At 41.5% G+C, this 26,320-nt stretch overlaps 2 protein-coding genes across 3 annotated transcripts in view; one reads left to right on the top strand and one right to left on the bottom strand.

Annotated features, from left to right (window-relative positions):
- Positions 1-1,530: 1,530 nt before the first annotated feature.
- ift27 (intraflagellar transport 27 homolog (Chlamydomonas)) lies at positions 1,531-10,538 on the top strand. Its single transcript, XM_073473800.1, has 7 exons — positions 1,531-1,681; positions 2,157-2,236; positions 8,583-8,642; positions 8,957-9,016; positions 9,229-9,346; positions 10,013-10,122; positions 10,250-10,538. The coding sequence occupies exons 1-7, from the start codon at positions 1,648-1,650 to the stop codon at positions 10,352-10,354; spliced, it is 567 nt and encodes a 188-aa protein (XP_073329901.1). The 5' UTR covers positions 1,531-1,647; the 3' UTR covers positions 10,355-10,538.
- Positions 10,539-19,315: 8,777 nt separating this feature from the next.
- Positions 19,316-26,320, bottom strand: part of LOC141002621 (voltage-dependent calcium channel gamma-2 subunit-like) — a 65,263-nt gene continuing 58,258 nt past the window's right edge. For both annotated transcript variants that reach the window (XM_073473987.1, XM_073473994.1), the window contains 2 exons: positions 22,860-23,000; positions 19,316-19,839 (listed from right to left, as the gene is read on the bottom strand). In XM_073473987.1, coding sequence (XP_073330088.1) covers positions 19,316-19,839; positions 22,860-23,000 — 665 coding nt within the window. The remainder of the gene's footprint in view (positions 19,840-22,859; positions 23,001-26,320) is intronic.

The raw sequence follows: 26,320 nt of genomic DNA, 5'->3' as shown, positions 1-26,320 counted from the left end.
CTCTCTCTCTCGCTCAGCGCTGGGAGCCGCTGGCGAACACGTGAACGCGCCTCCGTTTGTCACGCCTCGGCGAGCGCGCGCACGCGTTTGAAGGAGTCACGCGCTTTTCTTCCCCTATTTGTTTAAAGGGGCTTTTATTTCCCCCCCCCAGCAGACGTGAGGTGTGGGCCCAGACGAGGGAACAGTTGATTCAATCAGGATATTATATTTAGTAAAGATGTCTCAGGGTGCTAATGCAACATTAAACATGTGTTGCTATTAACTTTGGACACATTTATATTCAAAAAAACGACTGTAACACGATTATTTTAAGTTTTAAAGCGATGCAAGAACAACTAAGCGCAACAAAACTGCAAGTCCATGTCAACAACGTGATTTAAGATGCTGAGGCAAAAAAGAAGCGCGCCCTCTGGTGGTCGTGCTGGGCTTTGCATGTAAACGTCAACCCATAGTTGCATGAATTTCTTTTTACTCCCAGTTCAACAAGCAAATTAAAGCAGCTATTTTTACTCCCAGTAGTGTTGATAGATGGTACACAGGCTGTTGAGGAAGCTTTCCTGACAAACATTATTTTTTTCCATTCTTTACTGAACAAATAAAGTCATTAATACATAAAACACAAAGTGATTAATACTTAAAAGGATAAGTTAAGAACAGGGCCAGGGGGAGATCTCAAATAAATACATTAAACAAGCAGCACAGGTAAAAGATTTTTGCATTTTTCTCATTTTTTAAAGGGGCACAATGTAGTTTTTTTTAAAGAAGAATTTTAATGTTTACAATATTAATGAGGTAATAATACATCCTCAAAAATATTTTTTTGTCCATAAGTAAATAATCAAGCTTTAGAGGGAAATAAGGTCCGCAGAACACTGTGTGAAGCTACAAAGGTTGGCAGGGTCCGCCACATATAAACAAAGTAAAACAGTATGAAATAGTGTTGTCCTTTAAGATCAGTTTGTTTATTCAGTTTATTCTGTCATGAAAACCAAGAGAGTTTGTTTATTTAGTTTGTTTAGGCATAAAAAAAATCAGTCAATGAAGATCTTTCTCTTCTGTTTAAAATGTATTCCCCGAACTACATAGTGCACCTTTAAATCAGTGATGTTTTCAATGTACTGCTTAATTTCCTTTTCAAAAACTACAAATAGAGGTTTCCAGTGGCTAAATTTAGCTTTGTGGATATGGTACTTTCAAATTGAAAACAGATTGATTTTATATAATTCTGTCTGTTTATTACTCCTATTATTGAGGAAACCAAAGAGCACATTTTTCCAATAGAAAAAGAAAACTTCAGAGTCAATGTCATCAACAATATACCTGGATACATCTCTGCAGGATGTGCCTGTGCAGGGGACACGCCTGACAGACATCCTCAGGGGGAAAATACCCCAGTGCCAGGCACGTTTTACGTCGTCAAAACCAACCAATGACAGCTCAGCTACGCGCTGTACGTGCTCGCCGGCTGAACCAATGAAACACCACTGTGGCTGGTTGCTAAGAGACGCGATGTGTCCATGTTGCCGAGGTTCAAGGAAGAAGATATCTCGATGCATATTAGACAGTTAAAACAGAAAATAAAGTATTTTTAGCGTCATTAATGAAACAAAACAGTTAACGTAGAGTGTCCGGAAGCTACCAGCTGTAATGGTGAAGTTGAGGGCGAGGTGTCTGCTTATCGGTAAGGTTTTATACATTCAGTCCATCTTTATGCTACATGGGGCTAAAGCTAACAAGTCGACTACTAAACCTTTCGGCGTTAAAGCATTATAGATAAATACAATGGTATTACATCTAAAACTGTGTTTGTTTACGTATCGTAAGGGTTCATAAAAGCACGTGTGCAAAGAACAACAATTTGCGGGCTTTGCTGTCTTCAGTACAGCTAATGTTAGCTGACCTCAGATGTCTGCATCACAGACAAAATCATTAATGGTTACGTTAGCAGACATTTGATTGGGCACTAAATAAGTGCTGGTAAATGTGGCTGTATTCGTTTATTCTACCTGATAATTTGGTAATACCACCTTGCAAACCTCGTCTAACAAATAAAGGAAGGTGAATGATAAGCCCAAGCACTCAGAACTGCTGAGAAATCACAACAATCACACTTTATAACACTCTGTCTCTGTCTTTCTGTGTGTGTGTTTCTGTAGGAGATGCTGCTGTGGGGAAAAGTGCACTTTCCCATATTTTCCACAGTGACGGTAGTCTCTTCCAGAAGAACTACAGCATGGTGAGAGCATTACCACGAAAGAAATAAAGGGCAGATGCTGCTACACGTCCCACAGCAAGGGCATGCAATACCAAATCTACTGCAGTGTATGTGGAGAACGCTCCTCATAATAATAAGGATGTACTCTATTGTATTCGTATCACACAGTCATAACAGAGGAATTGAGTTGTAAAACAATTGTTTGAGGGATTTAGGGATTTGGCTGCGCTCTGAGTCAGGGACTAGCCACAGGCTTATATTTTTACATTCAGGTAGGGTAAGAAGACGAAGCAGCTCATGAAGTTTTAGTCTAGCTCATTGCTAGTCCGAAATAGACAACAATATGTTGGGGATAAACTGATTTATGTGCTATGAAGTAGTGCAATATTTATTAAATATACAGTTGTTTAGTCCTGCCTGATGTTACAGCAGTTAAGTCTGCTGCTTTAGTTGTACACGTTTAACTCATCTTTAGTCAGTCATACCTGTAGAGATCTGAGCATGCTCTATTGTAGATACAGACAGTTCAGTTAAGTAGCAATAAAGTACTTAGTGTACTGTAGTTTTGCATAATTAATCATGTATAGCCACATATTTCAAATTTACAAAATCAATCAATACTTTTAGAATCAGGCAATAATTGAAATATTTACTTTTACTTAGTATCCCTGATCCCAGTGTGATGAAAAAGGCAGATTAAAACCGTCAGTTCTATTAATAAGTAGGCAGGTTTTGTTACTTGCTGATTTAGTGGAAAGAATGATGATTTTGAACCGTCTCAAGTCCAAGAAACACATAATATCAGGGGAACAGATTTTGACACAACACTGGAGCACTCTCCTCCTGTTTTACCTCGGTTTCTATCACTCTCCTTCTTCACCTTTTATTCCAGTTCTTCCACTGTCACCTGGGGATAGCGATAGGATCCTGTTTTGGTTACTCAGGCGATTTTGGCACAAAGGAAGCACATCTGCCACTGTCATTTTTCTGGGAAAAATCCAGCCCAGTGGCAGACCAAATAGCATAGTGAAAGCGAGGTTTATAAGGAACCCATCGATATGTGGATAATTTTTCTACAGCCATTACACTGTGCAATCAGTATCTACTTAGAAGCAAAAACATTGTCTTTTACCAGTTTAATATTTGGTAATTTTGCCTGAAGTCATAAGATTTTGGCAAGACATATTTGTGTATCAGTTGCCAATCGTCAAGACTAACTCTAGTCAGTGATAACCATGATCCTGTTACATATGTAGTTTCTTTAGTGGAACTGCTTGCCAGCTTTTCAAGGACCTGCAGAGGTCTCTTAAATCTTCTACAGGAATCACTGAAGTGCTAAACAGCATAATGTAACAATTAATGCTGATGCAGAGAAGGCTAATCTGCATTATTTATGCTAATCTGCATGAGGGAGGGAACTCTGTCATTAACCTGACTCAGTGATAAATGGGGTCATGGCTGCTCACTGATTCTCTCTGTCAAAGTTTCAAGGGCTGCTGACTAAATGACACAAGTGACTGCAGGTGCAGTGCATGCATTCGTGAACATAAATATGTGCACTTGCGCAACCTCTACACATTCATCCGTGAGCTTACTATTAAGCTCTGTTGCTGGTTAGTGTAAAGAACAGGTCGGTGGGTAAAATACTGGACAAGAGCCGTGTGTGTGTGTGTTTGTGTGTGTTTGTTCAGCTCCTGCTGTATCAGCAGTATTGGGGTTTTTTGAGGTGACAGGAACGTCGATAATTAATACAGCAGGATTCTGGAACGCCACCAGAACAGGTACTTAACAAGCCTGCACACACACTGTACAACAGTGTTGAGTTGCTCCATACTGCATAGACCTATACCCACTCATTTGTGATGCTGTGCATGTCTGTTCATGTTCGGCTAGTAGAGTATTAAAAGTGTAGAAATGCGCTGCAATAGTGCTGCATTTTTAATTTGCACTGGCTTAGTATGCTGTATGTGACTCCATGCAAGCCTGAACACATCTGTGCTACTGCAGAATATGAAAATATACAAACAAAAAAAAATAAATGCAGGACGTTCAGATGCAATTCTGTAAAAAAGAAATAAAAAAACCATGCAATATCTAATGAGAAGGGATGTCGTATTGAAAGTAAGAGGAGATGCATGCAGGTTAGCATGTGTACCTGCAGACCGAGGGCCCTATGTCCACCAGACTCTACTTTATTAGCTGGATGCACTGAAACAAATGCTCATGGGAAAGTGCTGGTCACGCTCTCTGCTGTTGCTATGCAACTGTTAAAACACCTATCTGAAGCCAGCCACTTGCTTGATATTAGTCGAAATATTTTTAACTTTTAACTCCTATCTGCTCACTTGGCGCCAAGTGCTTCATGTAGGACAACTTACACCGTCCAAACCTTTGGAGCTGTTTACTATAAATGTATTTACATATATACACATACACTTACATTTTAATTGAACCTTTAAAATGTTTTAGAAATAACTACTGGTTGGATTAACATTGAAGTAGGACTACCTCAGATTCAGAGGTTCAACTCCCAACAACAATCCATCACAATGTTTCACTGTCGACATCGTCACATGCCAATTTGGAAGACTATATGCCCGACCCCACCACTGACCTTCCCGCACGTACCACAATTTGCCAAGGATTTCCCCTAAAGAAATGTCAAAAATCTAATTGGACAGTCTGACATGAAATGTACTGGGCACATTCATGCTCCCAAGGACATAAACCCTTTAATTTAGACTTAATTCTGCTGTTACTCTTCAGGCAGTGAGGCTCTGATAGGCCTCTAAAAATAACAAAATTGTCTATACCATTTTGTACACCACTATAAACACATCACTTAACACTCATGACCTAGAGATGCATTATCAATATCAGTTGTAAGCAGTAGTACATGTATCAAGTTGGATTTTCTCTGTCAGATTTTGCTGCAGATGGGAGCAGGGAACAGCGTGTCCTTCACATTGTGACTAATGTGAAAAAGAAAGCAGCCCCTACGAAGAGTTATTCCTTGTGCAGACACCTAAGTCATCCCTCATGTTCCTCAACTTTTGATTTTGAAGGGTAGCGAAGGCTGTCGGCCATTCTGCTCACGTCCTCCTTTGAAAATGTCAGACGGCCCGTTAGCAATATTCCAAGCTTATTTGTTACTAATAGGCCCTCATTGACATTCCAGCGAGAGGCTTCCTATGCATCACACCAGCTCATTAGACCGCTCCGAAGCAGGACCGCCGCATCGTTTCTGTGTGTGTGTGTGGATCCTGGTTTATGAACCGTTTTTGTGTATGAATCAGGTAAATGTTGGTCTGTGGTGTGTGTGTGTGTGTGTGTGTGTGTGTGTGTGTGCGTGTGTGTGTGTGTGTGTGTGTGTGTGTGTGTTTCACGGAGGCAGTGAGTGTGAAAAGTATGTGTGCGTGTTTTCAGCGTTTTACTCTCTGGCATTTGACACGCTCGGTTAAGTGTGAGCTCAGGAGATCAGATCAATTTTAGAGTTTGGTGCTGATGTGAAGAAACCTCGACTTGCCTCTTCAAGGTCACCACTGATCTCGTACCAGAGGATGCACGGTGGCGAAAGGCAGCCTGCAACCATCCAGTCCACTTAGGACTTCATTAGATCTCAAAGCTTGTGAAGAACGTGCATCTGTGATAAGAGCATATTTATCATATCCTCCTTGCCCTCTACTGCCTGCAGTCCGTCTCCTTTTTATATCTACCTCCTCTATTTGCCCTGTATTCATGTTTAAAAATCTTAACTTCTTATGACTCCAACCTCTGCACCAAAGCTCAAACAAGTACTTTTTTTCTTTTTCTGGTCATTATTGTCCTCCAAAAGATACATAACCAGCCACAACTGTCAATATTGTTTTGAATGTTTAGTCATAATTTGTTTAACTTATTCTTTGATCACATACATCCAGATTTTGCCCAATTTTAGTGTTAACCCTTTCGGTAAAACCATTGTTGTACAGCTGCTTATGAGTGGACAGCATTCAACGTTTGAGAACTATGGCTTCTTTTGTTAAAGCTAAAATCAATATTTTTGATACCATCATGTCTACTTGTGTGTGAAATTTGCTGCTTGTAGCGACAAATCTTCAGATAATCGTCTCGACGGACGTTTGTGTCTTTCAACTCAATGTTCAAACGTTACTATATTTGGTCAGTCATGACAGCTCTCATGAGGGTCGTTCATGGCTGCAGCAAACAGCTGTTTTTCATTGAAAAAGCTCGCTGTACTCTACCTGTCCTGCACCAAACGGCAGACAGACAAAGTGAGTAACTAGCTGGTGAACATAGAGCCAGATATGTGGTGATGGTTGGTGGAGAGTGAATATTAATACATACATTGGACACAAACACCACTCTCAGTGAATGCTAATATCGGTCCGTCTCTGCTAGTAGGCAGTTTTGCCTCGGGCTTCCTGATATGGATTTTTTTTACTAATAACTTATAATTACCTGCTTCTAATGGCCAATATGATAAGATAACCAATAACTTTGCATTTTATATTGTAAAAAGAAATTCCTGACCTTTAGTTCGTACACCCCTGAGGGTAAAAGAGGCTAAGACATAGTGAGCAAAGATGGTTGATTTAATATTCCATATAACTCTAATAAGATTTGTTGTGTTAAAACTCTTAACCCTAACCCTTCTCCCTCCTCTCTGGACCCTTGTGGAACATGTATCGCAAATAACAATCATATTGTCTTCCTCTGACACAAAAAACAAACTGGCGATGACATGTTTGGCTCTATCCAGGTGCACCTGAGTATTGTTAATGCATCACTAATTTGGCTTGGCCTGAAAGCAGCTTCTCTTCCAAACCTTCTCTCCTGTGCCTCCATTCCTCTGAATCTTAATATTGTTCATGTCTCAATAAAGAAAGATGCCTTTGAGGGGGGACTCCACTAATTTCGTCAGATAACTGGAATTGCCGGTGTGGATTTCCCTTCTGTAATGTTGACTGGTGAAACAGTGCAGACCAGCTGAGAAAGAGTAATGGGTTTCGCTTTGCTCAAAAGGTCTAATGAGAAAAAATATCTGATTTTCAGTACAGATAGCATGAAAACAACATTCTGCACTTGTTCTTTTTCGTCCATGTGTTTATCGGCAGATTGCAAACCAATTTTAAAGGCGCATACTGCCCCTAACTATCGAGTGTGTAGATGCTGCGCTTGTTAAGTCAATGAAAGCAATTTGCCTTGCATTGTTGGCTCTATTTATCGACGATAATTTCATCATCAGGCCATATACAGTATACATTTTCCAGTATTGGGCCAGTAATGTATTGGTATTTTATTTACAGCTTGTTTCCACCGCTGTGAGATGGCCAAAAGATCGACTAAAGTGGATGGAAAAGAAACTGTTTGATGGAAAAACCTGGTATTTTATTATTATTATATTATGTTGGTATCTGTACTGAAAGCCAGATATCGTGTAATACAAAATTTCAGCCGATACTCATCCCTTTTTTGAAAAGACACTGCTGCAGGAAGTCTTCTTCCTTCTTCTTCTATCTGAATTAAATCTACTTCATTGTCACCATCCTCCAGATGCCCTGCATTTATTTCTAAAAATTGTCGATTACTCTTCCTCAATCGCTGTATTCAAAAGTATAAAGTGGAAATGACGTCTATGCAATGTGATCTGCCAAAATGACAAATCCCAGTCAAACTGCCAGCCTGGGTAACAACCCTGTATAAATGTATACTTCTACCTCTCAGATTTTCATTAACAATTAAAGACTCTCACTATGTCTTAATTGTTGCCACAGCTGGGCCCAAACGGGGCTCGTATCAATCTTAGACTTAAACAGGCCTGGTAGTCGCCTCCCTAAAGGCATTTTTTCTTTATTGAGACATGAAGAATAATAAGATCCAGAGTAATGGAGACACAGGAGAGAAGATTTAGAAGAGTAGCTGCTTTCAAGCCAAGCCAAGCTGCTAATTAGTGATGCTTATGTTTAGACATTAACAATAAATCAAACCAGACAGTTTGTTGTGCTACTGTGTACGGTGTCAACTCTGTGACAGCCAAAATGTCTCTCTTCTCTTCTCTTCTCTTCTCTTCTCTTCTCTTCTCTTCTCTTCTCTTCTCTTCTATAAAACGTATGTTGACAGGAAGGAACAGCTACAATCTGATTCGATTAAGAAAATTTAAGAAGCAAAAATATGAGAAAATGTAGCCAAAAATACACTGACCACAGTAAGGTATTTTGTATTTAAAACGCTGTTTTGTACAGTCACATTGTTTATACAAATAAAAGACGGAGACGTGGCCTGCGGGCTTCTTGAAGGTCTTTTAAGCTTTACATTACTAATTCAGCATTATAATTCACATCTTGGTTGTGTTTGTTATTGGCAGACAAGCGGTGTGGAGCTGCTAATGAAATGTGTGAACATCCCAGAGACCAACGACAGCGTGGTGAGTCCAGCCATTGTCTCTTCTTCATACTGTGTCCGCCACACTGCTTCTAACTTTTTTATAATAAAAGTCGCTAAATCACTGAAGGCGGGTGGTGAGAACTGGAATCCATTACTGCCTGTGGAAGACGTTTTCCGGGACATTTAATACTGTTAGTTTCTCATCTGTATTCAGTAAGCAATAGGGCAGCATAGTGGGAAGAACGTTAATGGCATTGCCAAAGACAATAGGACGTTTAAAACCGTGTAATTTGACTAAATCTCCATGTATAACACCTCTTCCCTTTCCCTTCTCTTCTCGCCTTTCCCCTCCAGGAGCTCTACATCATAGACTCTGCAGGGAAGCAGACATTAGTGGAAGCCTGCGAAAAAATGGTGAGACTGCTCGCATTTGCATGAAACTAGTGAGTGTCACCATCCAGGGCTCCACATCCTTTCATACAGTACAAACACAGGGGGGGCTACTGAACTATTATGTATTTTGTCACAGAAGAAAAAAAGAAGTAAGCTGATTTGATACTAACTCGTCCCCTTCTTCTCATTCCCTGCATGTGACACCTACACAACCTTCGCCTTCCCTTCCACAGTGGGGTGAGCTGTCGTTGGTGTGCCTGGTTTTTGACCTGACCAGCGAGCAGTCTTTTGCCAACTGCAGCCACTGGATGGAGAGAGTTCGTGCTCACTGCCAGGGTCGCCACGTTCCAGGTGAGTCCTCTAAAGGTCAGAGAATTTGAGGAACACTGTCAGACTGAAGTTGCTCTCAATTCAGTGTCAGAGTAAAACTTCCCCCTGACTCTAAATTTTTGTCAATTATGTTTTCTATTCAATTTGCTGTGGATATTTTCTCATGACCCCTGGCCTTCCTTCTTGTACCACAATTTCTCGAGAATTGGCCCAGATTTTCCACTCTTCATTATGTGAAGGAGAGTAAGACTTATATCTGGTAGAGTTGTGGAATAGCTGTGAACCAGAGCCTGCAAGATACTAGATCTTTGAGGCTGATATTGATATTAATATAAAGAATAGAAAGACAGCAATAACCATATAAATATAAATAATACAAATACAAATATTAAATTTTTAAACATTAATAATAATAATAATAATTAGGCTTCGACTGAGCTCGACATTTTACAGATAAAAATATGAAAATAGAGATATTCTTGCTAAAGTGTCAGTCTTCTGAAAGCCTCCCTTCAAGTAATGTTTGGAAAAAAATAATACATTATCATATTTTCTCATATAGTCTCAGAGAACCTTTTTTTTGACACTGATAACAGAATAAAATGACCATCAGCTATGTAGGTTGAACAACTTCCAGCTGAAAATAATGTTAATTAATGCTGTAATGTTTGTTTTTGTTTGTCTCAGGTGTACTGGTGGGCAACAAGTCGGACCTGTCTGCTAGAAGGGAGGTCCAGGCCTCCTTCGCCCAGGAATGGGCTCAGAGCCAGGGGTTGGAGTACCACGAGACATCAGCTGTAAGTGTATTTCAGTGTGGACATTTCATTGTGCTCGTGTTTGGGTTTAAGTGCACTAAATGGGAGGTGTTGTATTTATGCATGAGCAGAGAACACCATCACTCATCACCGTGTGCTCATGTTGCAGAAGGAGATGGAGAACTGCGATGCGCCGCTCCTCGCTTTAGCCCGGACCTTCCACTCGCTGTACCAAGAACGCCGCGAGACCATCCAGAACCTGAGTCCCAGCTAGACACACACACCTCCACTTTTCACTCACAGGATAATAGACACAGGATTTCCATTCAGAGACTTTAATACGCTTTATACATGACACGCGTGAGAATGTGAGGCGATTCAAAGGAAGCCTATTTTCTTTTGTACCGTTGAATGGCTTGTTGATATTCGGATGAATAAAAGTTGTTTTTCTATGATAATCAGTGGTGAGGTGTGTTGTCTCTTATCTCCTCGTTCTCTGCACAGATGGAGGGGTTTACTTTCACAGTGATGGTCGGGGTCATTACCAAAATCACAATGAGACACTGGCTCATTGTTGAGGAAAGAGCAGAGTCTGTACCTCTTTTGCTCTCCTCTGCAGAGATGTCTGTTCCTGATTTTAGGCGGGACAAAGGTTCAGGCTCACCCATATTTATTGCCTCCCACCCTCCCCTTTTTTATGTTTGCTTGTAATCTCAAAGTCACTGTGTTCTTGGCCTCATCTGCCTCTTCTCTGCCTTATTTCCTCATCTCGCTCTGTCCTCTTCTCTCTGTCTCACTTTCCCTCAGTTTTGTAGCTGTTTTTGAAACTCGCCCTTCCTTCTTGCTGTCTCTTCCCCAATCCTATCCTTTCCCCTCTCTCTCTCTCTGTCTCTCTCTCTTGTTGTGTTAACTCCCCAGCTGCAGCCCCTCTCACATCATTTCAGGCGTGTCCCCGGTGCGGCGCTAACAACCAGTAATCACCGTTCTAATTAGCGGTCTTCCATTCAAACCAGGTCAAAGCCGCGTCCTTGTTCTCTCCCTGTCTCTCAGACCAGCTGCCACCATTCAAACGAGGGCGCGCTGGTTCAGGCCAGACACAATGGTTTTTATCTCATTACGCGCTACATTGAAAGTGACTGCAGCATGTAATAATCATGAGACGGTCTCTGTCCTCGTTAGGAAACGCTGTCACTGAATTTGATTTTTAATTAGCATTTCTCTCAGCTCTCCGTGCCAGATGTATTTTGGCATTTGTTGAGAAATATTGGCCTTTTTTTAAAAACCACAATACTCTTTAATAATAAGTCATTTTTTATTCCCCCTGAAAAATTAGGTTCTTACAGAATCCGTATTTAACATCATGTAATTGTTGTTGCAGCACAATGTTTTTGTACTCCTTGAGTGGGTGATCATAATTATAGCAATTAGGATCTTTCTTCTTCTCTTTCTTTCTGTCCTCATTGTTTTTGCGTCTGTAATGTCTATTTGTGTGTGTGAGGCTGTCGGCATATGTTCTCTGGTGCGTCTGCTTGTTCTTTTTTTCCGAGGCTGATGGGTACAAAATCCAAATAATTGCAATACTGTCCATCACATTAGGGTGCTTTGTGTACAGCGTGTAGATTATACACCTTCTACTTTATTTTTTGCCCACCAATGTGCATATGAATGTGAGTAATATGTGTGTGCAGAGTTTCCAGGAGTTCTTACTTATGGCACACGAAGACGGTGTAACACAAGCTCTTGACCATCCTTAAAAAAAAAAACACTCTAACCACTTCGACAGTATCCTAAAGTCTGTCTTCTATTCATTTAAAATGGAGCATCCTGTCTTGGGAATATAATTTAATAACATCTCAGGATAGACTGTGGGCTGGCACTTATTGCTTTGGGACAGACTTCTTCATTTCCGCTGATATTGAGATGGTCGGTCAACAATCGCAGAAATGTTTTAGTGTCTTTATACACTTCTCGTGTGCTCAGTCATCTCTCCCTGCTTAAACGCAGTCATTCACTCTTAATCATTAGTATTCAGAGCAGGTTTGTTCCCTTGGCGCAGACCTGTAGCACAGCAGGAACAACTGCTGTTGTTCATCTTTTAGCCACAAGAGAGGGCAACAGTGGTCACAGCCACTCCCATTCAAAGCTGAGAGGGCTGCAGTAGGTGACAGAGGTCAGCCTTGTGATGTTTCTGACTGCGGGATGAAGAGGAGCTGGTCTGGGTGTCCACTGAGTGTGTGTCAGGGTAACACGAATACTCTTCATTCCACTAATGCAGACCATGACCACTTCTTTCTCCACAGTTCGGTTAATAGATTTGTTTCACTTTGGATTACGACCGTGTACGACTAAAGATTATTTTATGATATACAATAATTAATGCAGGGTCTTTTTTTTGCAGTACTCAGCAGACCACTAATGAATGCTTTAAAACTGTTCACGCCTCGCATCTTAATGCTTACATGTGCCATTTGGGGAGGTGCTTTAATTTAAAGCATAGCGTAAGTGCCTGCATTTGATCATGCATGGCCCGAGTGGGCGCAGAAGTACTGTACTATATTGCTGCCATGCTCTATCAAGTGATTAAAATAGGGAATAACAAAAAGGTTGCATACTCTTACTCTATTGCATACTCTATTCCTGGGTGAAAGGTTCACCCAGGAATGAAAATTCAGCCATTATCTACTCACCCTCATGCCGATGATAAGTTGGGTGAAGTTTCGTTGTCCACAAAAAAAAATCCAAAGCTTCACAGCAAAACAGCTTTGGAGCATTCTACTCAACAACTACAGTAGATGGGGACTTGTTTTAAATAGACCAAATAAAATGTATACATATAATATAAAATGGCTCCATACAGCTCGTCTTGTGTTAATCCAAGTCTCTGGAAGCCCCGAGATCCCAATTTGATTTAAACAGTTGTAATTTACACCCCTTATGTGTGGTCGAGCTCATGCAACCACTTCAGACGGGGTGTGCGCTTACACTTCTAGCATAGCAGCTACAGTGAAGATTTTGTCTCAAAAAGGGTGTAAATAATGTATTTTCAAATGATTTTTCTCATCATATCACCACTATAGACTCTACATACCAGGAAAAAATTAGGATGCGCATGTGCACGAATGTCTTTCTGCAGGTTTTTCAGCAAATAAATCAGTATTGCACCTGGTGTTACTGTGTTATGGAACAGGATCTGTCATCTGTGCAGCCACTCGTCTGGTCGCGCTTTGATCATTCATATACATAAATAAGTAATCCAACCTCATAAAAAGAGGTCAGCCACTGTTTCAACAGTGCATAAGAAGTGCATACAAAGTTTCAGTTGTGCAGGACACTTTAGGAGTCGTGGACCAAAGCATCTGTGTGCTGCAAAGCCTTAAAACATAAATTATCATTCACTTGGTATTGACAGGTGATCATCATGAATTAAAAGTGGTGTAATATATTGGACTCAAGCAGAGCTGCTGCATTAAAAATCTTCTCATGTGCTACAAATACCAAATGTTGAGTAAACACCTCGAGCACTAATTACTATGTTGGGATAAACTAATTTATTTGTACTTAGATTACCGAGAAATGTCATGCAGCCATATGTGCACATTTTACAAATGATGCTCGCCGTGCTCTTTACTACATCGACAACTGCAATCAGTCGTAGCGTACACGTATCTGTGCATTTCTACACATCATATCTCTGCTTCAGGACTTCAGGGTTTTATTTCGGCAGTATTTCACTGCAGCGCTCCTCACCCAAACAAACAGAGGGTTTGTATTCATGACCCAGCCTGAGCACAGGGCACAGAGTTCCGGCTCAGATCTTACACCTACACTCGCTCGTTTTCTGCAGATCACCTCTTTGTCTGTCTGGTGATTTTCTCTCTTATTTTGTCCGTTCGAACCTTAACACTTTGAGTTTTTAAGTAATGGCTTCCTGCCTGCACTTTCCCATGTTCCTTTGCAGTTTATATCAAGTCGTGCCCCATAGCGATACAACCAAATTATTCCATTATACAGTAATTGTAAATTATGCTAACTCATATTAATGTAGTAATTTGATTGAATTGACCTCAACCTTGGTTTCTGTCTCTCCTGCTCTGTGTGTGTGTGTGTGTGTGTGTGTGTGTGTCTAAGCATGGCTTGTTCCATAGCCCCTAACTGTCCATGACCTAAAAAGCTTGCTAATTGCAGGTGAGGGAGGACACAGCAGCTGTTCCCCCAGATCTGCTACCCTCCTGTCTCAACTGCAGCGTGACAAAAATTACCCACAATGCCCCCAAATTCGCCTGCATTATAACAATTTTTTTAAATTTATTAATACATTCTGCAATTTCAAAAACATGATGCCCTGTCTTGACAAAAAAAGGAAATTAGGTAACCTGTATGTGCTGTTGTTTGAAAATATGTTGTGATATAGTTTTTGAAATTGCTTTGTTTTGTGCCATGATGCTCAACATGCCCCAAAACATGCTAATTAGTTGCTCCTATTCATTTTTAATTGTTACCCCTTGAAGGGTTAGTTCACATTGTGGGAAATATACCTGTTCCTTTTCTAGTATAGAGACGGATCCGAGAATCGATGTTGCATCTGTCTGTTTGCAGTTGTCCAGTTAGCTTAGCATAGCATAAAGACTAGAAAGAAAGGGGGGGAACAGCTTGCCTGGCTCCGTCCACTGAACTGGGCTGAAGTGCAAAAATGACAATGTGTGCTGAACTATTCCTCGGCTGGGAGCAGTAACCTCCTGCAGTCCCCACTGGTTGTCCGGCAAGTTATACCAGCCCTAAAACTAACATTACTGTATGATTTATATCCAGTGCATTTCAAATCCAGGTTTCAATAAATGTGCAGTGATATTTTAGAATTAAGTTTAAGTCTTTTCTACCGTATTGTGTGACGCTATCAAACAGTAATGTTAGCCAGGAAGTGGTTGAATGCTAACGTCAGTTGTTGCGTAACGATAGCGAATGTGTTAAATATGTTGTTTTAACTTCAAATATGTCCCTACACATTTTTCACTACCCATTATCTTCTCAATTGCTGATCAATCAAGAAGCTATGAAACAAAAGCCATTTGTCAGATTCCCTGTGTTTATAGGACTCGAAACCTGGAACACAGCAGCTCAATATCTGAGCTTCCCACCCCGAGTGAGATGTCAGAGGAAAATGGCCACCAGTACATAGACAGGTGTTGACAGGTAGAAAAAGGAGCTTCAACAATGAGATGCTTAGTGAAGTTCTGGACTCCCCCATAATGAATCATTTAAATGAATAAGTCTATAGCCTTTTAAAAAGAAATATACATACCTGCCAATATTAGGCTGTGAAAGAGGGGGGAGATTTTCTGGGGTATCGGCAAAAAGCAAACCCTCAACCCCCTCCTTAATCTTAAAAAGGGAAAGTGAGTGTTGTTCTGCAAATGAGATTGTCAACTGGATTTACCCTCCATTATATTCACGGTGCTTCCACTCTCGTCGAAGATTTATGTTCCATATACTTTGGCGAGGTCATCGAGTTCGAACGCTGATGTGATAACATCACCATGTACCTCCACGCCAGAGGGGGGCAGTGTGGCGCTGCTCGAATCGGGCTGCCCGACTGCTCCACTCCCTTTTCTCTCTCCTCCCTCCCTCCCTCCCTCCTCTTCCCTCCCTCGCTCGCCTCTCTTCAGTGATCACAGCAGTACTGCAGAGAGACATGCCAGCCACTTTGATCATCGCACCAGGGGAGGAGAGAGAGGGAGAGAGAGAGAGAGAGAGAGAGAGAGAGAGAGAGAGGGATAGAAAAAAAAGAGAGAGAGAGCACATAGAGACAGAGTATCATGCAGCAGGACATCGAGGCTGATGTTGAAGAATTTGACATTTATTCCACAGCTGATGGAACGGCAGGTCGGCCAGCTACTGGAGAGCTAACAGGCAGTGAATGAATGAAGATGAGAGAGTGAATGAATGACAGTGAATAGAGAGTGATGGGGGTGAGAGTGAATACGTGCATGACTGAGTAAAAAGTACAAAGGACAGAGTGTTCATGGTGGAGCATACTTTCAGCCTGGATTAAACACAGTGTGTAACAGTATTAATAAAGCCGCACCAACATGTTGCGGTACACACTGTTTGCACCCTCAGGAAGTCACGCCTGTGCTGCAATGTACTGCTGCATTTTCCACCGCGATTAACCCCCAACAACATCAAGCAACTTTCATGTTTTCTGTGAGAGAAAATGTGCAGTATGAGACGGTGGAGTGGAGGCAGGTCATGCTATAGAGACTCGAAAGGCTTGTCGTTATGATTCAGACCTACCAACCAGCACTTTCCCTGGATTCCTTCCTCCACTTCATTGTTTCTACTGGGAAACAGAATTTCTCTAACTTTATTATGAATAATCATCACACACGGATCTATAAGTTTGTCTGACATCGCCTAAGTTGCCAGACACACACATACAAATCTGTCACTGCAACCTGGCAACCCACAACCTGATTTAAGGGTTGTGTTTGATGTTAACTCAAAATCTATATGCAGGACAACATTCAAGAAAACAGTCTAAATACTATCTATCCCCACCCTCTCTGCCGAAAAAACATCCCATGTTGGCAGGTATGATGATGTTTTCATGTAGTCTATTGAAACATGGCAGCATCACAGTTAAGTGGGTGGGCCAGTGTGTTTGAGTGACAGCTGACCCAGGTGGGGCTCTGAGACAAAATATAAACAAGTTAACGACCCTGCAAAATTAATGTTTGCAGCAAACTTTTTCCACTTTGGCAATAAAGAAAATTGTGGGTTGCACTGATCGTAAAGCAAACGCATCATGCAACACAATGCTCGATCATCTCTGCTTGTTCATGAGCAATGAATGTGAACTGTTAATAATCAACCTACGACTGGTTCGATCAGGGACAATCCAAAATTGATCTTCTCTTCCACAGATATTTTCTATTCCTGGGAAAAAACATGTACCTCCTGTCAACCACTGAATTTTCTCCATCAGTTCATCAGCAGTTTGTCAAAACCACAATGGAGCTTAAAGTTTAAAGGTGCAGTTAGCGATTCTGGAGAAAGGCAGTTGATTGTCTCATTCCCACATTATTATGGATCCCACTGCTATTCTTCACCCACCGTACTCTGTTGGCTTACCCTGATGTTTTTTCCCTAACCCCTAACCAACCAAAGGCAACGGTCTGGGAATGAGACTCAGAATCACTTTGTGCACATTTACAATTTTTGACTTATTATTTTTTTTCACACTGCTGGTCATTCTTGAGTTGCCTGTTATCCCTCAATGATTTTAAAGCCGCTTCATTCAGGCTTTGTGTTGCACCATGTTCACTGGGTCTTAACCATCAGATGAGCTCTTTACTGCTGTATGTTAAAAGGGTAACTCACATTTATTCAATCTTTTGTTGTCTCTCTATGTTCTCATTTTTCTTACCTGTCCTTCTCTTGTCTCTTTTTTGCTTAAATGCCTTAAATCTTAATGCAGACTAAGGCGCTGGTCCAAACATGATAACACAGAAGACTCATTCTGTTCCCTACGGGGGGGTTCAATTTTTATTCGTCATCAGGACTTGATGCATCCAAGTTCAGAATCATTCAGTTTTGGCACCTTGAAAGACATTACGCTTTTTTTAAATTCTCATTTACAACAACACAACGCAAAAACCGAAGAACAAGAAAAAATGAGACAAAGAAAAGAGACTAAGGCTGTGTGAGAGTTCAAAGGAACCGAGAAAATAAAATTAAATGAAAAAAAAAAGGCAAGATAAGATTTTTCTTCTGTTTAAAAAAAGCCTTGATACGTTCTCCAAAGTTTGTTCTTTTTGTTTCAAGCGTAATGAAGCCCCAAACCCAGATTACCCACTCGAACAAAAAAAAGAAAAGAAAAATTGAAATAGACACAGTACTGTAACATTAATTTCTACTTTGTCACCCCACTGCCCTTACATGGTATCATTGTTCAATTGTTCAAAACATAGGTTCCTTAAAAGCAGATCGGATGATTTTGATTAGCATGCATGTAAATTCTTAATTTTTTGGAGTCACTTAGCTTCACCTCGCTGGTAGCCATGTTCTCTCACGCACTACTTTGTGTCTTTGGCAGTAGTGACATTTTCATTGTCCACAGTCTTTCTTCAAGTTTGCCGAGAGATCCTCCATTACCCAGAGTTCTCTCCTCGCTCCGCCCCTTTATGGAGCAAAAAAAAAAAAAGTGAGGTCAACTTTTTCACCTCTAGTTGACCCTGAACAACGACGGCTGCCAGGGTTTTCGGCGGAAGGCCAAAAGATTTTTTTTTTTTGTTGTTGTAAAAGAATGTGATGATGTGTCTAATACTAACCAATATCAGTTTATCAAGTAGGCTGAAGCCTTTTGCCCGTCACATGAGCCAGTCACGATGAATCCTCCGTCTTGGTTTGGTTTCCATGACGACTTGATTTAGTTTCACTTGTAGGTTACTTTGTTTTCTCTTTTTTTTTCTTGTTGATATTTTTTGCGCCAGGGAAGTCTAGTCATGATTTATTAACATATATATTCATATATTTATATATAATCAATACATATATTAACTTATGTGTTTTTTTTCTTTTTTTTTTCTTTTTTGCGGCCTGAATTGCTCCCTGCTAAAATCCCACACCGCAATGGTTCACAGTATTAATGCGAATAAAGAATGAAATCAAGAAGATACAGCAACTAAAGAAAGGAGTGGGGTTTAAGGGAGGTTAGGGTGTGTGTGTGTTTGGGGGGGGCTCGTGGGATGGTAGTGCGAGGGCGGGATCATAGGCGGGGCTGAGGGGTCAACTACGCCCCCTTTTTCATCAGACTGAGGAAGAGTAAAAAATATAAAGTTCGCCTTTTATCGGGCAGTCTGGCCCAGCCCACCACTCCACAGTTCCACAGCCCCGAGACAGACATCCACCGGCCACCCCCCCTCCCGACTCCTCTTTCCCCATCCTCCCCCTCAAATCTTTACAAACATGTTCAAAACTTGTTAAACAATGGTAGATGGGAAAATCATGCATGTTTCTTTTTTTATGCATTTTTTCTCTGTTTCCTTTTTTTTAAACAGAAACTCAGTGATCATCTGAGGTGCTGTGGAGCGCTCAGAACCTTCCCCTCTGCCGCTTACCCCTCACTCCATCTATCCATTTAAGCCTCTTCCCGTCTCCTTATACCGTGATCTGTCTTTTGCCGCCTCCCCCCAAATTCCCTCTGATTTTTTTAGTGTCTGAGGTCCCTCTATCAGTTTCATACAGGAGTGGTGCGTCGGTTGGCGGTGTTGCCTGAGTCTTTCAGGTCCTTCTGGATGCAGTTGTGGACCTGCAGGAAGTTGTGGTCCCTCTCCGTGGAGTTATAGGTGGCTGTCGGGGTGCCCGTTTGGCCCTTGGGCAGCGTGTACATGGACAGCTCGGTGGAGGGCAGCGTCCCGAAGGCCTTCAGGCCCACCGGTGATGCCTCGCGGGAGTGCGAGGGATCTGTGGAGCGGGACGAAGAGCGTGAGCGACGTCGATAACGGTAGCGGTAGCTGGGGATGCGCGTGATGGCCGCACCTTGGAGGTAGTCGGCGGCTCGCGCCCCCACTCGGAGCTCCCGATGGCGGTCGATGAACATGTGCACGGCCAGCACACCCACCATTTCGGCCATGATGAAGGAGAGGGCGCCGAAGTAGAAGGACCAGCCGTAGGAGTAGCTGTTCTTCTTGGAGTCACTCTTGGAAGGGTCCCCAGCGTTGGCTGATATGTACACAATGATTCCTATGATGTTGCTCAGGCCTGGGACAAGAAAAGAGGGAGAGAGATAAGATCAAAACTAAAACACAGCCAAACTGTTACTCAAGTAGGCCCACACACTGAACAACCAAAGTCACCACAGCTATTATCTTTGTCAGCTGAAAAACATAAAGTGTAACATTGTACGAGTGGTTCACAATTCAAATTTGAGGCCCTTATAATTTTATCTAGAGGTACGGGAGTTTAAGGGCAAAACTTCAGCCACATTCATAGAAAGATTCGACATTTTTCATTCAACAACAACAACGACGAAGGCCGACTGTTGCAGCGTAATGTTGCCTTTGTCCAAAAAGCTGCACTTCCATTGCAGTTGCAAAGAATACCCTCGATGGCCAACTAGCTCCGATGTTCTGCGGCTGTGAGAGGAAATAACTCTCCATACCACCAGGTGGCGGTAGTCTGTATTCGTCATTCAAGAAGGGAAATCGGAAGACTCAAGCCTTGTGCAGTGTTTTCACACCGCCCTCGCTAATATAGCCACTTCTAGTCAAGAATATGTCTAATAGGATGACCCAATAGATCAGTTGGTAGACATAGCCCCATGCACAGAGGCTGTGTCCTCGCGATAGCGCCCAGGGTTCAAAGCGTCTTGTGCACTAATTTGCTAAACCTAACCAAGCTTTCTTGCCTCAACTGAACCAAAAACTGCAAGTGTGCGACAAAGGTCTGGCCTGTCGCTGGTACGCAACGGTCAAGTTGTTTAGGGAAAGATGTCGTTTTGAACTATTAACTGTTAAGCCCACAAAATCACAAAATCAGAAACCAAAGATAAAGAGTCAACTCCTCAGCTTCGCCTGTCAGAGTCACTGGCATTAAAATCTTTTCTAAAATCAAGTTTCAGTTGTCTTGTCTCCAGTGGAGCAACCTGCCTTCTTCTTCTTCTTCTTTTATTCTGCTTTTCCCGATAGCTTTCTCTCCCTCTTTGAGAAGCAAAATGGGGCAGATTCAACCTTACTTTACTTTCTTATTTTTGAATATCTTTCTCTGGATCTCGGTTGTTTACCCTCCCACCAGTCTATGTTCAAATTCACAGCCACCTCATCTGTCTCACCTTTTCTCTCCATCTCTCTTTCCTTTTTGCTCCCTCCCCACTTTTTTTGATCATATGTTGCTGTTGTCATAAATCATCACTCTGGCTTGTTTGTAGCCAGAAATAGACACGCGGACAGACAGAGAGGCAGACGAGAAGGACAAATATGCACATAAAAGAGTGAAAACAATACTGTATGAAGACACAGAAAAGCAGACTGAGGTGCGAGGCCTGCGAGGACCTGATTGAGATGGATCAGAGCAGAAGAGTATCAGGGACACCTTATTTTTAGAGTGTAATCCCAGTGGCCTCCTCTTAGCCTAGCAACAGGGCGAGAGAGACAGACACAGTGGGAAAGAGAGTGAGAGAAACAGAGAGAACTGCATCTCTCACTTCTGACTTGGAGGGGGAACTAGTTATCTAGTGCAGCACAGTAGGCCATGGCCTAGAACCAGAGTACAAACACACACATGCATGCACTCACAAAAACACAAAAACTATCTGGCAAAATGGCAACCTGTGCTATCTTTGTCTCCCTAGCTTCGTCCTGAGGCGATCGTTGAATGGAACATGTGAAACGCTACGCAACACATCACCTGCTGGTCAGGGAGCGCTGTTTTCATTTTTTTTGGTAGCTGCTCCACGAAACAGACATTTATGTATATTTCATCTGTTTTGATAGTTGTGCTGTCACCAGTGATTTCCTCATCGCTCTGTTTACTTGTCATTTCTGCCTCCTCATCCTCGGCGTCTTTTCATTTCCCTTTTATGCATTGGTGATTGCGTGGTGCAGATTTTCTTTTTCATGAAGAATCAAAGAGGTCACTCGTGATTGGACGGTGAAGGAACGTGCCGCTGGCCAGTCAAATAGTAACAAATACACAGGAAACATATTGATGACTAACCAACATAGATTTATCACATGCATTTGAAGTTTCCCTCAGCTCTACAGAGGGTTTTATCTCCTTTCAGCTCTTTGTTTTGGTTGTAAGGCCTGCAGCTTTACTGTTTTTGCTCACTCACCACTCTCACAATGTTGTTTTAGGCCACAGCATGCAGCTGTTTTCAGTGAAAAAGCTTGATAGTTGGGTTGATAGTCTACCAATGATTTCCATCATGTGAGCAGACTAACGTTATGCTAATTCCCTGTATGGTGCCTATCCATAAAAACGAACCATTTATTGATGACCTGGGATAGCAAAGTGTGGCTAACTACGTATAATCCAAACATATTGGCCAGTTAGCTACACTTTATTGTAGGCTTGGTTTAAAGTTTTATGGACCATAATTTTTATATAATAGTTATGAACTAGGGGGTCCCTGCTCCGTCTCTCTATCAGCTAGGACAGCGACTAGCTTGTGAACACAGTGGAGCATTTAGCATCTAAAGACTGAGATATTTCCCGCAGGAGGCGATGGAGACAAAACAATTAAACAGGAGTAAACTTTTGATTTAAGCTCATCAGGTGGGCGAAGACATGACACCATGCACGATGTGTAGACATGCCACAGTTTGCCAACACATCAACTCCATAAGGTGAAAGCCAATATGCCAGTGTTGTTACAGATTGTTATACTGCCCTCAAACAGCCAAAAAAAAAAAAAAAAAAAAATCAATGAGTGCAGGTTCACTGGTAACATCTTTGTGTTGTCCTCTGTCCAATTTTGTATCAGTTTCCATCCATTCATTGGATTGACAGTACCCAAAGACAGATATGTTGAATCCAAAAGAAAATTGATTTTCTGAAGATGTCTTCATTTATAGTTTCCATCATTTTTCCTAAAGTACATCCAATACACTTCTACCCTCCTCCTGTCTTTCCCCTTTCCCCTTCCATTTGGCCAAACCTTTTCTTTCTTCTTTCATCTAACGTTTCCATTTCTACTCAATCCAATTTCCTCCCCCTTTTTTCCTAAATCCTCCTCCTTCCCTCACCCTTCCTTGCCTTCCTCCCTCTCCTTCCCTCCGTACCTGCGGAGACGAAGAGGATGCCGGAGCTGAGGATGATGTTGTGGCGTGACTTGTAGAACTCGCTGGCGGCGATGCACAGCCCCCCCATGAAGAGCAGGATCACACTCAGGATGGGGAAGATGCTGGAGGCTCGTACAGCGCCTGGACACACACACACACACACACACACATCAAGAAGAAAAATAACGGTCATTGTCATAATTGTCACCACTGGGCACTTGCTAAAGATATCATTATTATTACAAATGGCAGGAATGACCAAATAATAGATGATATGGATGGAAGCTTTAAATAGTTTGTAATGAATAACGGAAGCATCGATAGCAAAGACTCGTGTCAGCAATATGATCCTTTAAAGATCCATTTCAGAGTTAAATATATTCTGCAGTATATTAAAATATGCCTTGACTTCTTCTTCCATATTATTATTAAAGTGTATTTACTTTCTAAAATCTCTTCCACCTTCTCTTTCTCCTGACTCGTCTATCAAAGATCTCCCCTCCGTTGTGCAGTGTGTCCCTATCGCTCCATCTCTCTAACTCTCCGTCTGTCTCTGTCCTCTTTCCCTCCCCTATCAGTCTGTCCATCAGCTGTCTGTCTGTTTGCCCTCTGCGTGGCTGATTTGCTGATTGGCCTCGGGGTTGTCATGGTGCTGCCGTGGTCACGGAGCTTGATCTGGTTTCTGAGGCGACCAATGTCACATTCCTGAACTTTTAGCAGATTTCACGCCGATACAATTTCCTGCATAGTTCTGTTCCCTCGGTAAAGATACCATATTTTACCTTTCTCTTTGCAAGAACACAAATGGATAAAGTAAGCAAAAGAAAATAAATATTAAAGAAAATGTTATTCATTAATTTTAGTGTTGGGAACTACAAACTTCACATGTAATGCTCTGCTCTCAGTTCATCTTCAACTTTTTTACCCAAGTATATAATGTATTTCTATATATAACATTCACTGGAAGAGACTTTGACTATTTCAAAACTTATTTCCAAAATGAGACATCAGGTGGTTGGTACTTTTTGCAGTAGGTTGCAGAATCTAACTACAGTATTGTACTCATCACATTAAAATGGGTAATGGGGCTCAGGGGTATCACAATTTCATTTTTAAATTGAAGAACGATCGAAATGAGCTTCCAGTGTCGATCATCTAAATCAAAGGCAGGATCAACTGGAAAAATGTGGCGGGTATATCACACATCACTTTAAGGAATAATTTGAAAATGTAAATGACAATAGTTGGGGCATAAAACCAATGATCTACTGATCTTTACAAATCAAGATCGTCGATTTGGGGAATCGTGACACTAATGGTGCAAAAATTACGTGTAGTCATCTGATCAAATTTAAATGTATTTGGACTGAAAAAATTCAATTTTTGACCCACTTCATAGACCATCTAACAACGGATTCTTACCAACATTTCCGTAAAGTGATTTAATCTGTCTGAAATCTTGGCTGGTCTACAACCTGTCACAGTGTTTTTTCCCCTGTCATGTGAAATGTCGTCGCAGCAACCACATATCAAGCCAAACCATGTCATAGACCTGCTGGTCCACTGTTTCACTGTCGCATTTGGCCTCGTCTATCTGTGGAAACAATCTCGTCTCTTCCGTGGTCAAGTTACCAAAAATAAACACGCAACGTCCAGTTTCATTTTCTATTAAATCATTTTCAATTAAAATCAAATGACTTGGTTAGGTTTAGGAAAAGATCATGGTTGTACTTAAACTACTGACAGTCACCATTGACCATTGGTCTTACATGGGAGTCAAACTTTTGGTCGTCTGGGTGAAAGTCTTATGAATGAAGTGTCCAACCATTTTTCCAAACTGTCGTGCTCACACCCTAACCTTTAGTGGATGGACGGGGCTATTACAAGCTTTGGCGTGAGACTGGAATAGTTCCCAGAGTATAATGTAAATAATGATGGTCAAAACTAGCAAAATAAGATTTTCATTGCTCTAACCAGACTTTGCTGCCTTGCTCAAGAGCTCCTTTCACTAAGGAAGGTAATTATCAAACTCCTTTTTCCTTCACTTTCTGTTTTACCTTTTTTTTTTTCTTTCTCTCTCTCTTTCCGTACTGAGATGTTTCCACTCACTGAAGCAGATCAAATATTAAGGTGACCTCAGACTTGGCACTGCACCAAGCTTTCCCTCCTCCTCCTCCTGCTCTTCCTCCTCCTCCATCGTATTTGTTTTAACCCCATCTCCTCTTCTTCATTGACATGTGCTGTCAGGGCAAATTGTCTTCAAGGTGGAAAGCCCCTCATGCAAGCCATATACTGTACGCACACATGTCTTTTTTTCCCACAGTAAGCAGAAATGCACTCATACACACACATACACGCACGTACACACACACATGTACTACACTTGATTTATCGCTCACTAGAGGTGAACACACTGCTGATGTTAATGGACCCACACGCACAGAATATTTTCCTGGACAGCAGGTAATATATGGCAGCAAGGTTGAGTTTTATAATCAAATTTGTATTGACCACATCCTAAACCTCACTCGCCTTCGGAAACTGTTGTTACACCTGTCAGGCTGAGCAATTTCAGCTCACAACATATGCAGTGTACGATGACAACAGCGGCACATTGGCCATTAGAAAGTCAGACTTCTTTTTAAAACTTTTTGTCCTTGATTTCAGAGAGTAATAAGAAAAAAAAAATCAAGCTTCCCAATTTTACCCGCTGACTGATTTTGCTAGCTGAACTGACAACTGTTTTTATCAGCTGTAGCACGCTAGCTAATTGCTTTGACATTAGCTGCATGAGTTTGTTGAAAATAACATCCGGTTGATGGATGCAAACATGATATCATGCTAACGCAGCACTTTGTCACGACATCCCGTTCTCATTCCCAACAAGTCATATATAGCAGCTTGGTCGGTGGTCTGATGCTTCTAAGTATATAAAGAGCAGGAGGTGGTTGGACGAGCTGGATCAGTCACGCACTGGCCTTTTCCTGCCGCATACCGGGGTTCGCGTCACGTTTGTGATGAAGAATCAAGAGTGATTTGTTTTTAAGTTATGTACATAAATGACGTAATTGACATTAAGTAAGTGACATATGTGTGTGACTTATATTACATGATGTGTTACGTCACATAGTTACAAGTCTGACCGTAGTTATCTTAACCCAAAATATGGTATTTTCCTAAACCTGAGTAGTTTTGGAGCCTTAACCTAACCAAACCACGACTGTTTCACAATATTAATAACAGTCCAAACATGAAATGTCGTTATATGTGAACTGTTTGTCAGCAGGACATTGCATATTAGGTATTGTTGACCGCAAAGCCCTTCACATGCTAATTTGACAATAAAGGGGTAGGTAGAGCATCACAGTCAAAAGAAATAAAAAAGTAGGACTTTAGGTCTTTTTCAGGACAAACAATAGCTATTCACTGTGATGTTATATGTGATATTTCTGTTTTTTGGC

Source organism: Pagrus major, chromosome 1, assembly GCF_040436345.1.
Source record: "Pagrus major chromosome 1, Pma_NU_1.0".
In the NCBI taxonomy this organism is placed as follows: Eukaryota; Metazoa; Chordata; class Actinopteri; order Spariformes; family Sparidae; genus Pagrus; species Pagrus major.
This window is presented reverse-complemented; position numbering and strand designations above follow the sequence as displayed.